Below are 12,888 nucleotides of genomic sequence, written 5' to 3' on the forward strand. Positions count from 1 at the left end.
TCCCTGTTCATCCGCGCCTTGACACAAGCTGCCATCCTCTTCAATGCTCCTCGCTCAAGCAAAAACAGAATATTCAAAAATCCAGATCAATGCCCAATGACACATAATCTTTATATCGGTCAAACGCTTTTTCTTAGACCGCTCATGAGATGTCTCCTTCCTTCGACTCTCGCCCTGTCCCCTCTTCCGTTCAGCCTTGTACCCCCTTCGTTATGATGTTATGTAGTGTAAATGTATAAAAGTCAACCACTAATATGGCTGTTAAATGGGAATTTTATCAGGCGCCAAGGTTGTGTCGCCTTAGTGAGGAAAGATCCGGTCCTTCAATGATGAGGCCGAGGATGTCAAACTACTGCGTTTGCTAGAATCCTTCCCAGGCGTGAAAGAACTATTCTCCGCCTTTTGACCCTCTTCTACGAGGTTTGTTGTACTCTGTCGTTGCGGTTTCTTAAGAACACTCCTGGACTTATCGTTAGAGAAGCCGGTAAGGGATGGTCGATCGCTATTTGACTCGCTGCTGCGACGTTGCTTGATGAGCTTCCGAGGGAATCGCTTCTGGGACTGAGAGGTAGAACTGTCCGCAATTGAAGCAGTGTCTATAGAGCGATCATCGCTCGACATACGGCTAGGAGCAGCCATGTTTGTCAAAGGTAGCTGACTGCTCTGAATCGACAATGGCGATGGTTCTCGTTGCTCTTTGCCGTACACGGGGCTGTCCTGTGCCTGCAGAGCAGTGTGGTCAACGGGCTGATTGAACACGGCTTCTTCCTGCATGGGATCAAGAGATGCATTCGATGGACCTTTGGTTCCCACGCTCGGCTTGACTACAGGAGACGGAAGAACAAAGGACGAGTTGGGTTTGGCGGTAGGAGCGCCCACAAGTGTGTGAGGACTGGGGGTCGATCTTTGGGGCACTGGGGGAGAGGGCTCTGGCTTTGGCGGTGCATGCTTTGACAAGTCAGTATTTGGTTCTCTGTGATAGTTTGGCGCACTTACCTCGACACACAGATACGCGTCGAGTTTCTTCTTGAGTATCTCCGACCTGACAGGTTTGGCAAGGTAGTCATTCATGCCAGCAGCCAAGCACTTCTCTCTATCTCCTTGGATTGCAGAAGCCGTCATGGCAATAACCAAGATCGTGCGCACCGCATCCAAAGAGTCCTTCCTAATCAGCTTTGTCGCCTCATAGCCATCAAGAACCGGCATCTGGACATCCATCAAGACAACATGATATGGCTTGCCCTCCTTGGCTTTTTGTCGAAGGCCTTCGACAGCTTTGAGTCCATTGTCATAGGCCTGGACACCCTTGTACCCCAGCCTCTGCACATACTGGATGGCAATCTTCTGGTTGATAGGGTTGTCTTCGGCAACGCAGATGCGAATCTCGTCCTTGGGTACCTTCGATAAATCTAGATAAGGGTTTGGTGATTCGGCTCGCTCTACGGGTGAAGCGGCTGCAAAGTAGCGGTCGGTTGAGGACGTGGCTTTGGTCTGCACATCGCCTGCAGCGACATCGGGCTTGGCCTTTTCGAATGTGACGGTAAACCAAGCTGTTGTGCCCACGTTTTCTTCGCTCTCGAGCCGAATCTTACCCTTCATCATTGTTTCAATCAGAGATTTGCAGATACTGAGACCGAGACCACTTCCCCCATACTTTCTTGCAGTGCTGGCATCCGCCTGGCTGAAGGGCTGGAACAGTTTGGCCAATTGCTGAGGAGGAATACCAATACCAGTGTCCCGAACCCAGAAGGTAAGAGTAGCATGCTCTTGCGTCTCCTTGTCAAGTCGAGCTCCAATAGTAATTGAACCATCTTCAGTGAACTTGAGACTGTTTCCAATAAGATTACCCAGCACCTGGTGGAGACGAATGGGGTCGCCATATATCAACATGGGCGGTAGGTTGATGCTCTGTACAATCTTGACGTTCTTCTTGGACGTCTTTTCACGGTTGCTGTAGGAAACAGCCCGAACGACTTCGCGAACCATATCCTCAGGGTTGAAAGCAATGATGTACAGCTTCATCTTGTCCGCTTCCATTTTGGAAAAGTCCAGAATGTCATTTATAACAGTCAAAAGCAGATCAGCCGAAACTCGGATAGAGTCGGCCATCTCAAGCTGGTCCCTGTTTAGTTCACTGTCACGGAGGAGCTCAGAGTTACCAATAACACCGTTGAGGGGAGTGCGAAGTTCGTGCGAGACGTTGGCCAAGAAAATGGATTTGGCCTTGGCCGCCTCCTCCGCAAGCTTGACGTTTCGTTTGGCTTCCGCTTCTGCGTTCTTGGCCTTTGTCTCTGCCTCGAGTGCCTTGGCTAGAGCTCGCTTCTGTACGGCGACCATGGAGCGGTTCTCTGCTGAAATCTTCTCCACGTTCTTCATTGCCAGCGCGTTCGAATAACTGATGCCAATTTGATTGACAAGTAGTTGCAGAACAGTGACATTGCGGTCCGTGAAAGCACCCGGCTCGCCCTCAAGATAGAGCACACCCAGTAGTGGTTTGTTGCCATGGCAGATTGGAATGGCAATTATGCTTTTGCCAACTGGGTTTCTCTGGAGCCAGGAATCATTGACGTTTCCGAATCTCTCGTCGGATACCAAGTCAGGAACAAAGACGGACTCGAGGAAACGCGTGGAATAGAGAACGACATTCTCGGCGATCAGCGAGGTCCCAGATATGGGTATGCCTGGTATATGTGCTGAGGCACCTCTCTCAGGGTCACCACTGGCTGCTACGCACCAAGTGTCCATATCGTTCTCTTGGACGACGATAGCAGCCAGGGTAGCCGAACCACCGCACGTCTGTAGAATAACATCGCACATGGTCTTCAAAAGCTCGTCTACCTGCAGCACGGAGGAGATGACCTGGGAAGAGACAAGGATGGCATGCAGATCGATCATATCGAGAGCAGGCAGTCCCGCTCCGGGCTCGGCCTGCATATTCATTGAACCCCTCCATGCTCCGATGCGCTCACCCTTGTTAAGGTCGGGCATGTTCATGGTGTTGGACGGGATGCGTGCCAGATCTCCACCATCCTCTCCCTCTACAGTCCGGTACTGAACGGATGCTGTGTCGGCAACAAAGTCGGTCTGCACGCCCATATCGGTGGTTCGTTGGTTTCTTGTAGGACCATGTAGTAACAGACTGTGTTCCTCCTCGACGGCTTTCGAAACACCTACGGCACCCATCTGCCTGAACAATCCAACCGCTTCGAGAAGTGCTGCACGAGCCGACCGGCGTGCGCTTCGCCGGATGAACATGCCAGCCATGAGGTAATTGCCAAGGGCTTCATCGAAAATTGAATCATGCTCCGTGGCATGGTCCAGAGCATGCTCGTAGTTCTGGATAGCGTTGCCATAATGGCCGGACAGCTCCTCAATCTGTGCCTGCAGGAACTTCATCCAGCTCAGGTAGTTGATGTCTGATAGGGTACACCACTCGTCCATCATCTTAGCATAGCGTCGCAGTTCCTTGATGACCACCTCGACCTGCGAGGAAAAGGTCTCATCTGGAGAGCAAGGAAGCTGGAGTTTTTGCAGCAGGTATCCGGCACGAGCTAGTCCGTAAAACAATAGTATTACCCTGCTGTTATAGGATGACCAGAGCATACTGAGCTGTTCGATGGCATGACTCCCGATTTCTACGGCACGCTCATAATGCCCGTAGAGGAACAAGGGTATGATCTCGAAGCTCTGGTAAAAAGTGATAGACCGGCTGCCTTTGTTATTGCAACTGATCAACCAGTTTTTGTAGTTTTCCGCATTGTGCGTTTCATCGTTCATGACTTCAAGTGCATTCGAAGTGCGAGTCTTGCCCTGCAGAGCCCGACAGAGCTGCTTGACGGCAATGAGTACTGAGCCTCCTCGGGAGTCAGAATACCAATTTGGAATTTCCTCGCAACCGTACTGGCAGAATCCTTCGAGGTCTGCGCAATTCTCTCCGCCAAAGAACTTGAAGATTGCTGACACGCCATACGTCAATATGATCGATTGTCTGTCGCCAGCAACTGATGCGTATTCCACGGCATCCTCCATCTGGGCACAGAGCATGGGCATCGTCAGATGAACGTGACCAACGCACATTGAATAGAGCATCAATCCGCGAGCAAGGAAGAAAGGGTCTCGAGACTGGTAGAGAAGGTCCTGGGAAGTGTTGCTCAGATCCACCGCGAACTGTGCCATGTTGAAGCGGGACAGGGCGATCATTGCGAGGTAAAGGAATGCCATTCCAGACTGCGGATAAGCGCCTCTTTCCAGATGCATCTCTACCATCATGAGGCTGAGATGATAAAAGCGCAAGCTGTCGCTCCACCAAGCAACACTAACGGTTTCGGACAGGACAGCTCCTATAGACGCAACGTTGGCATCATCCGCCTGTTTATAATTGAGGAGCTTTTCCTGGCCCATTGTCTGAATCTGAATTGACAATTGTTCGAACTTGTCATCACACTTTTTGAAACTCGGCTCATCATCGACAATAACCTGGAGCCCAACCAGGCAATCGTTGAGTGACTTTAGAGCAGCAACGGAATCGCCACTTTGTCCACATATTCTTGACTGCAGGACATATGCTGGTGCCTTATCGAATGTCGATTTCCCATTGGCAAAGATGGTGCTGAGGATGTCATTTGCTGCCATGTAATTACCCATGTAAAGATAACACTCGGCTGTTCGTAAGTATAGTTGCATCGTTTCGTCGTAAGACACATCTTCCCTGTCTTCGGTCCACGGGTTGTCCTGTAACAGAGACACGGCTGTTTTGTAATACTTTGCGGCCGTGGGCTTTGCACCACTCTCTGCGGCATCTTGAGCACAACTTGTCAACAATTTGCGGTACTGTCGGCGGTTAGAAATTCTCCTCTGGATGATATCGACCGCAGCGCAGATGTGCGACGCTATGTTGTCCAACTGTTTAATTTCGCTGCCGTGGTATTTTTGAAGTGTTTGCACGATGATGAAGTGCATCTTCCGTGAATTGCACTCTTGTAGATCAGCTGAAGCGTGGATATATCGATCGTGGGCGAACCTAAATCGATCATCGGTCTCACTGGGCACTATGATGTACGCCTGAATAGCAGCTTGGAGGCCGGCGACGGCCTCCCCTTGCGAATATGACTTGTGTGTGAACGTGGCACAGCATGCCCCTCTGTCGTCGTCGTGGTAGTCGAACTCGCCACTCATCAACCGACAGATGAGTTCGAATGAGAATGAGTTGCCAATGAGGGCAGCCCAAGCTAACAGGGTCCGCGCTGCTGCGGGAAGCTCGGACAAGCGATGGGTAATGAAGGCGGTATCGAGTGTATCATAATCTTTTTCTCCTTGGAACTGCTCGAAGAGTCTGTCGAGGTCGTAGTGCCATTGACTGTCCCTATAGTCGTACCAGATGCACTTCTTCCGGTGGCAAGCACTCAGCATCTCCCTCATGTAAAATGGATTGCCTGCCGTTTTAGACTGCAACACCAGAGCAAGGGGCAAGACTTCTTCTTTCGGTCGACAGAGTGTTGTTGAGACGTATTGAACTATGTCATCTTCGGTCAGGGGCTCTAGTGAAATGCGTGTGACTAAAGGGCTGCCAGAGCGAGGAATTTCCTCGTTCTCAGGAAGATGAATCATGCTTTGGACCTTCTCCCACGTGATTTCTTCGGTGCGATAGGTCATAATGATAACCATCTTCATTCGTGAAGCGATGATTTGAGAGATCAGTTCCATAGACTCGTCATCGGCAAAGTGGAGATCATCCAAGCAGAAACAAATGAACTTGTGTGCAGTAAAAACTCGGAGTACATCCAGAAAGATGTTCATCAGCCGCATAGTCTTGGTGGATGTGCCAGTGCGAAGAAAATCCGAAGACGATTGCGAAGCGACACTAGGGTTTCTCGCAACTAACTTGGGAGAGCCACCAGGAGATGACCCTCGACGCTTCAATCCCGATCTGACACTACCTTTACTCGAGCTAAATTGCAAAGATGATGAAATCGACCTGCCAATTGTTGTTTCTGGGGGGCCGAGAAGAAACTCTGGAAGTCCCAGCAGGCGATGCAACATGGGCCAAACAGGACGAACAAATTGTTTGAGGCCCTGGTGGAAAAGGAGTCTCGGTATTTCTCTCACCCCAGACCTGAAGAGCAGGGACGAGAGAAGTTTAAGCAGAGGCCCAAATGCTGTTCTCCTGGCGGTATCAAACTTGGCTGTGGCACAGTAACCTCTTCTCCTTGCATCAGCAAGAACACTTTGGACAAGACAACTCTTTCCAAGACCACCTGCGCCTTCAATTGTGACAACCTCACAGTAATCACGGCGACGAAACTTGGCAGAACCCAGCTGTCTTGATAAGCTAGACGCTGTCGATTCCACCATACTATGGCGAGTCTGAGAGTCGGGTCCAGAGCTTTCGACGAGACTGCGTGTTTCAATGGAAATAGACTGGTGTCTCTCCCAGGGTCTAGCAACTCGAGGAAGTGTGCCAGAAGGTGACGATGCGATTGTGTCGCCGGAAACTGTCTGCGTATCTGAAAACAAGGGGTTGAAGCTGGTCTTTGGCATTTTGGTTTCGGAAGGGGCGGTGTGTGTGAATGAGCCGCTTCGATAGTTGGTGCCATCTACAGAGCTTGCTCCTTCGCTAGATATATCATCAAACGCGGCGACATCATTCGATAGGGTTGAGCCGTCGGAGAATCTGTTGGTGTTTCCCTTGAGGCTAATGGCGTGACTTTTTGCAACACGATCAATAACCTTGCTCAATTCTGCTTGCTCCTGCTGGCGTCCGATCATGATGGCAGGAAGCATGAAGAAAGACGATACATCCCTTGTGCCAATCCTCCACTCCTTGAGTGCCAACCAGTCTCCGTCACCGAGGAACTCCTGAACCTTGGCCAAATCATAGCGAAGGCCGCTTGCTGAGTGGTATCGATCTGTGACACTCTTGGCTGTGCATCGTTGTATAATCCTTCCAACAACATCCGGAACATCGAGTCTTACAGTAGACACGTTTGGTATCCTCCGACCAAGAACACCCTGTACAATGTCGAGAGGGGTATCACCCTCAAAAACAGGTCGCTGGGTCAATAGGGTCCAGAACAAGACACCTAAGGAGTAGATATCGGTACGACTATCTGGCTCCGCAGGCATTCGGCCTGTTTGCTCGGGGCTTATGTATAAGAGCTTGTTCCGTGCTCCAAGTTCTTTCGAAAGAGTAGACCATCCGGTGCTTGTCAGGCCATGTTCAAATGAGCGAACTCCAGATCCAAAAGACATGATTTTGACCTGCCCTTTCTCGGCGTTGAAGTGGAACGCATCGCCTCGAATCTCGCCGTGTATCATACCAAGATTATGGTGAAGAAGTTCCAGACATTGTGCTGCGCCTATGGCAAAGTCGAGGAAGTATTGCAGAGAAATTGGGTCATGCAACTCGGGCTCATTCTTCCGTAATGAGGTGAAGGTTTCTCCGTGAGTACGAGCTCTGTAGAAAGCAGGGCCCATGTCGAGCACCTCCAGCAGATAGTTAGGCCCAGGATGTTGATATATAGCAACAACAACCTGAGCGCGATCACCAGGGAGGGGGTTTAGTCTGATTAAGTCCAGAGGCTTGACAATATGTTCGCCGGTCGGGTCCGAATTGGCGATTAGGCTTCTGGCGATATGAAAGGCTCGCTCTTCTCGTAGAGCATGGTAAGATAGCCGAGCAACCACTTTTTCTTCGATATAAGGGGCATCATTTGGGTTGTTCGATGAGGAGGAGGCTGGAGGTGTAATTGCCTGGGTATCATAGCCATCGGTGTTCGATATTGGAACGTACGGTTCTGACGGGGATGGGCGACCAGAATGCAGCCTCAATGCCGATCCTGGACTTGAAGCATTGTGTGAACTCGAGGGTGAAGGCACCGACGAGACGAAACGAGTGCCAACAACATGCCTAAACGTAGTCAGAGAGAGGGTCTTTGGACCAGGGCCATGAGCAACTCTCACAGCCCATGGTGGGGGTTTTTACCAGTAGTCATAAGAAGAATGGAACGGTCGCTGGTTTTCATCCCAAGTATATCCAGCTATCTGACGCAGTCGCTCGTATATTCGAGGCGGAGGATCGAGAAGGTCGTCGGTAACGAGCGGAGCACTGTCCATGATGGAGCGCATACGGCGGCGCGCCGCGAGGGCGAATCAGTCGGTGCCGGTAGCAGAGCGAGAAGGCTACGGGAAGCGAGCGTTGGTATTCAATCAAGGTCTGAGGCACATGAAAGTGAAGCGCCCATCATCGGGGATATATCGGCCGGAGGTTGAAATAGACGGACGGGTCGCAAGCAAAGAACGGCGAATTCGGTAATGAAGGACGAAAGCGAGAGTCGGGCGCAAACGAAGCACAGCGTAGAATGGGAGAAAAAGACGATGACTTGAATATTTGGATTGGGATATTGTAGGATCTGCGTCTGGAAAGCCGAACGTTTGGTGGAACTCTTCTGGGACGGAACAGTGCTGATATGACCCTGTCTATGACGGTAGAGGCTCACAGTGGACAATAATATGGATTACGTTGACGGCAGATCCGGTCGGCGTCTGGGGAATGGGGATTCAGGAGGGCAACACAAGGTAAGGCTTCGGTAAAAGGAAGATGGAGATGAGGGCGAATCGAATGATAGAACAACTTTGTGTTAGTTAGTGTGGTGGTGGTGGTTACTGGACCGAACCGTAGTGCACCGTGACCGCCGAGCACAAGCAGAGGCAGAGGCAGAGGCAGAGGCAGAGGCAGAGGTAGGCAGAGTGGGTTGGGGTTGGGGTTGGGGGACATTGAACTTTGGAGTCGGTTTAGGTCAAAGTTGGCTTAGATTTGGGATGCCGGACTACCTATGAGTGGACTTTGTGGATTCCCGCCCCTCCCCAGTACTTGAAAGTGAGAGATACTTGGAAGTAACTAAGATAACAATTGGATGTTTATGTTATTTTGAGTGTCTGTCTCTAATAATTGGGCACTCATCACTTTGTGGTATGCTTAAATTTGGTGCAAATTTAACCCTCTAACCTACCCAAGGTACCCAGCTTGACAAGTCCGGATATATCCAAACAGTTCAAGTTAACCGGTTTCTTATCGATGCGACTCGTCGGAATTGGTTGCCGTCCGCGTTGTGTGTGTGTTTTTTTTGTGTGTGTCAAAGATACAGGGTCCAAGTCTTGTTCGCAGACTGGTCCCGTCTTGAAAGGGTAGTGGATGACGGAATAGCAAGGGTTGTGTCCCGGTTTGACAGTTGGGCGCAGGCAGACTGCAGAGTCAGACGGAGTTGGAGATGCAGAGTAACCATGAGCAGAACACGTTGTTCTCTAGCTTTCACTTCAGGGTATTTAAAGTCGTATCGCTTCTCACCCTGCATCTTCAGCTTCTATTGGATCATCTTGGCCCTGTTTCAAAACAAAAAGACAGAGAGTCATGCAGTCAAAACACCTACTACTACCTTAGTACTCCACCACCACCACCATCGTGAACATACTCGCTATTAAGTATATTGGTCAACATAAGATGAATACTCAAGTCCCGTAGCCGAAACTCTACAGTGTTTCCAACTCTTTCATTAACCCCCTTAGGCATCGACGATACCCTTCCAGGTTAAAGATGCCCTGGTCAGATATCTCTTCTCTAGTAATAACTCTCCTTCCTGTCCATCCCTTTTTCCCTTCTGGCCAAAGCGTAGAGCTAGAAGAAGAAGAAGAAGAAGAAGAAGAAGAAGAAGAAGAAGAAGAAAAATTCTCTTAGCCTTGTAGGTTCCATACGTGCTGCCAAGGGTAATTGCTTTTATAGCGCATCCATCAATGTGCTGTACTGCTGTACCCGTGCAGCTGCCGTGGCCTATTGTAGTGGGATTGACAAATTTCGGCTCATGCTGCAAGATGGACCCTTGTGGCGTCGTTTATGGGTCTCTGCACTACCAAGCGCTGGCTTTATTGACTTTTCTGTTAGGTCGTTTGGCGTTGCTGTTTTGATGATCTCTTGCAGTAGCGCCTTCGCTCGGCATTCATTCCTGTGATGGAGGTCTGAAATTATTGTAATCTACACTTTTCCTTGTACTCGCTGTCGAGCATTACGTGGTGACTGGGAAAACAATTTCGATTTCATTTATAGCGAGTTTTACACACTCTAACCCCCTGATTACACTACGTAGCCATGATGTAAGTGGCAGGGAGGTGCCCGATGAGATGTCACTGACATGTTCAACTCGTGGTTGCCAATCATTTAAAACATCACGTCAAAATACCTACTACTGACCATCCATCAACAAAACAAATAGGTACCTACTATGTACACATCACAAGCACAGGCAGATAAATTGAAAACACAAACAGATTGTATGTTCTAATGTATGTTGTATACTATTATGTATCTGTATAGGACAGTCCGTTCATTTGTCTAACCCTAGAGCAAAAATTCCAGATCTATATCCTTTATCATGCTCCGCTTCTCCAGCGAAACCCTATATCCATCCATCCGTCCAGCTAGCTGAGAACCTTCACCAGCAGCATCTTGTCTTATTTCCCGTCATCAATCCTAAAATCTGGACTCGTCATTTCTCGAGGCGCTAACTCGCTTCTCACAATGTTTTCTTGTACACATATCTCTTGAAATATCAAACAACGTGCCCAACTCAATGCTAGATTGCTCACGTCATACCCTCAACTCCAACTCCAATACAGAGGTTATTTACTGGGCCTTGGAGTGGCTGGGGATCCCGTTGGTCTGAGGAGTGCTGAAAACGAAGTTCTGGGTGAGACGACGCTCAGTGTTCTGGCGGGAGTTGACGAAGTCGGGGTAGTTGAGGGTCAGCTCGACAGCACCGCTGTGGATGGCATCGACAGCCTCAACACCGAGCATGAAGGAGTGGTCCTGGTTACCAACCTCGTATCGCCAGCTGCCGAAGCGGCCACGGGAGAGGATGTCCATGGACTCGAGCTTGGGGAGGACCTGCTTGAGGACGCCCTCACGCTCGAGAGTGGGGGTGGGGTAACCGTGGTCGAAAGCACGGTGGTAGGTGGAGACGATCTCGTCCTCGGGCTTGATCATCTCGGTGTTGATAAGACCCTGGATGCTGTCCTTGAGGAGGTTCTCAACATCGACAGGCTTCATGGTAGACTGAGAAACCTCGAGCATGATGGACCAGTAAGGACCCTCCTTAGCCTCGGAAGAAGCAGCCTTCTCACCGTTGGCAAGGTAGAGAGTAGGAAGCTTGGCGTCCTTCTGAGGCTGGTTGTAGGGGGAGTAGTTGGAGAAGATGGTGGCACGGTAGAAGGGGCAGTTGTCCTCAGGGAAGTACAACCAGCACTTGTCACCGATGCGCTCAGGGCGCTCACCTCGGATACCGACACCAATGACGTGAGTGGTAGAGTAGTAGAGCTGCTTGGTGAGGGTCATGAGCTCCTGGTTACCGAGCTTCTCGGCGAGGTGGTCAACAGCCATGGTGTTGACAAGCTTGTTGTAGCTGATGGTGCTACCGTCGGCGAAGTAGGCAATCTTCTTCTCGCCGTCAATCTTGGTAACCTCACCCTGCTTGCCGAATCGCTTCTTCTCCTTGGGGATGGTCTCGGCGACAGCGATCCAGATACCACCGGTACCATCACGGGCGGGGAATCGGAAGGTAGCGTTGGGGCCCCAGTTACCGGCAACCTTGTTGAGGATAACGTTCTTGGTAACAAGCTTAGCGTCAGGAGCGGCGACACGCTCACCGAGCCACTGGCATTGCATCTGCAGCTTGTTAGTACACCGCCTTCACCGTCTTCTCCATGGGGCATGATAGCGTACCTTCTTGGTGGGAACGGCCCAGACCTTGTAGTTGTAAGGTCGCATGAAGATGTTGGCAATTCCCTCACCCATCATGCGCACAATCCACTCGTCAAAGTCCTTGGGCTTGGTGTTGGCAACACGGCACTCGAGAGCAGAGTCAATGATACCCTCGATGCAGTCGACCTGGTCCTCCTTGGGGAGCATGGAGATGTTGTTCTGGAAGGGGTAAGGAACCCAGAGGCCCTTGTAGCGAACGTAGGAGATTCGCTGGTGGGTGTACCAGTCATCATCCTTGGGGAGAGCCTCGTCGATGCAGTCGTCGAAGTACTTGTAGTGGGAGAAGATAACGTGGCCACCGACATCGTAGAGCTGGAAAAAATTCAGGTTAGCACAAAGTTTTCAAACAAGATTTACCAGCAACAACTTACGAAACCCTCGGGGGTGGTGTCAGTGCTGGCAAGACCACCAGCCTTGTCAGAAGAGTCGACAATCAGCCATGAAGGGCCGTTCTGTATACATCGTCAGTTGAGATTCTTGCCTCTTGTTAGAGGTGGCGGTGAGGGCATACAATGTGGTTGAGACGCTTGGCAGCACCGAGACCAGTAGGTCCCATGCCAATAACGAGGACATCGACGTTACTGAAAAAGCATAAAAGTCAGTAAACTCTGTTGAACAACAGAAAGCCTATCGTGGCGAGCGTTGCCATCGATCAATCGCAACGACAGGCTGAGGAGGGCAACTCACGTATTGGCCATGGTGGGGGTATTAAATGAAGCTGTAGTGGGTATGGGGAAGAGCACAAGAGGAAGAGAAATGCGCAGACGCTGACAACAGTGGAGCGACTGGAAAGAGAAGAAGCTGTACAGAACAACGAAAAGACAATGAGAAGATCAAAGTCCCGTGGTAGCTGTAGATATTGACTGCGATGGATTGCAGAAGTGAGGTGGCTTCAGGAGAGCGGGTGGCAGAAAAGGAGAGACGGTAAGGTAACTTAACGGATGGCGGGGCTAAAATTATTTTGGAGCCCCTAGACTGAGGAGGGGGGGACCGACTGGGGCTGGGTCCACCCACTCGACCCCTGGACTGCGGCGGGCAAGCGAACGTGGGCTGTAGATTGCCCGTAGCCTGGGCCTATTCTT

At 50.5% G+C, this 12,888-nt stretch overlaps 3 protein-coding genes across 3 annotated transcripts; 1 reads left to right on the top strand and 2 right to left on the bottom strand.

Annotated features, from left to right (window-relative positions):
- Positions 1 to 300: 300 nt before the first annotated feature.
- Positions 301 to 7,473, bottom strand: FGSG_05996 (uncharacterized protein; the record flags this gene model as incomplete). The annotated part of the gene is made up of 1 exon (XM_011326312.1): positions 301 to 7,473. One exon carries the CDS (start codon positions 7,471 to 7,473, stop codon positions 301 to 303), a length of 7,173 nt encoding a protein of 2,390 aa, XP_011324614.1.
- A 429-nt stretch (positions 7,474 to 7,902) lies between these two features.
- On the top strand, positions 7,903 to 8,740 carry FGSG_12855 (uncharacterized protein; the record flags this gene model as incomplete). The annotated part of the gene is made up of 3 exons (XM_011326313.1): positions 7,903 to 8,210; positions 8,529 to 8,574; positions 8,678 to 8,740. The coding sequence occupies 3 exons, from the start codon at positions 7,903 to 7,905 to the stop codon at positions 8,738 to 8,740; spliced, it is 417 nt and encodes a 138-aa protein (XP_011324615.1).
- Positions 8,741 to 10,317: 1,577 nt separating this feature from the next.
- Positions 10,318 to 12,680, bottom strand: FGSG_05997 (uncharacterized protein). The gene is made up of 5 exons (XM_011326314.1): positions 12,494 to 12,680; positions 12,318 to 12,387; positions 12,178 to 12,258; positions 11,768 to 12,118; positions 10,318 to 11,710 (listed from the first exon to the last, which is right to left on the bottom strand). The coding sequence occupies exons 1-5, from the start codon at positions 12,502 to 12,504 to the stop codon at positions 10,673 to 10,675; spliced, it is 1,551 nt and encodes a 516-aa protein (XP_011324616.1). The 5' UTR covers positions 12,505 to 12,680; the 3' UTR covers positions 10,318 to 10,672.
- Between the last annotated feature and the right edge of the window lie 208 nt (positions 12,681 to 12,888).

Source organism: Fusarium graminearum, chromosome 3 (assembly GCF_000240135.3).
Source record: "Fusarium graminearum PH-1 chromosome 3, whole genome shotgun sequence".
Classification (NCBI taxonomy): Eukaryota; Fungi; Ascomycota; class Sordariomycetes; order Hypocreales; family Nectriaceae; genus Fusarium; species Fusarium graminearum.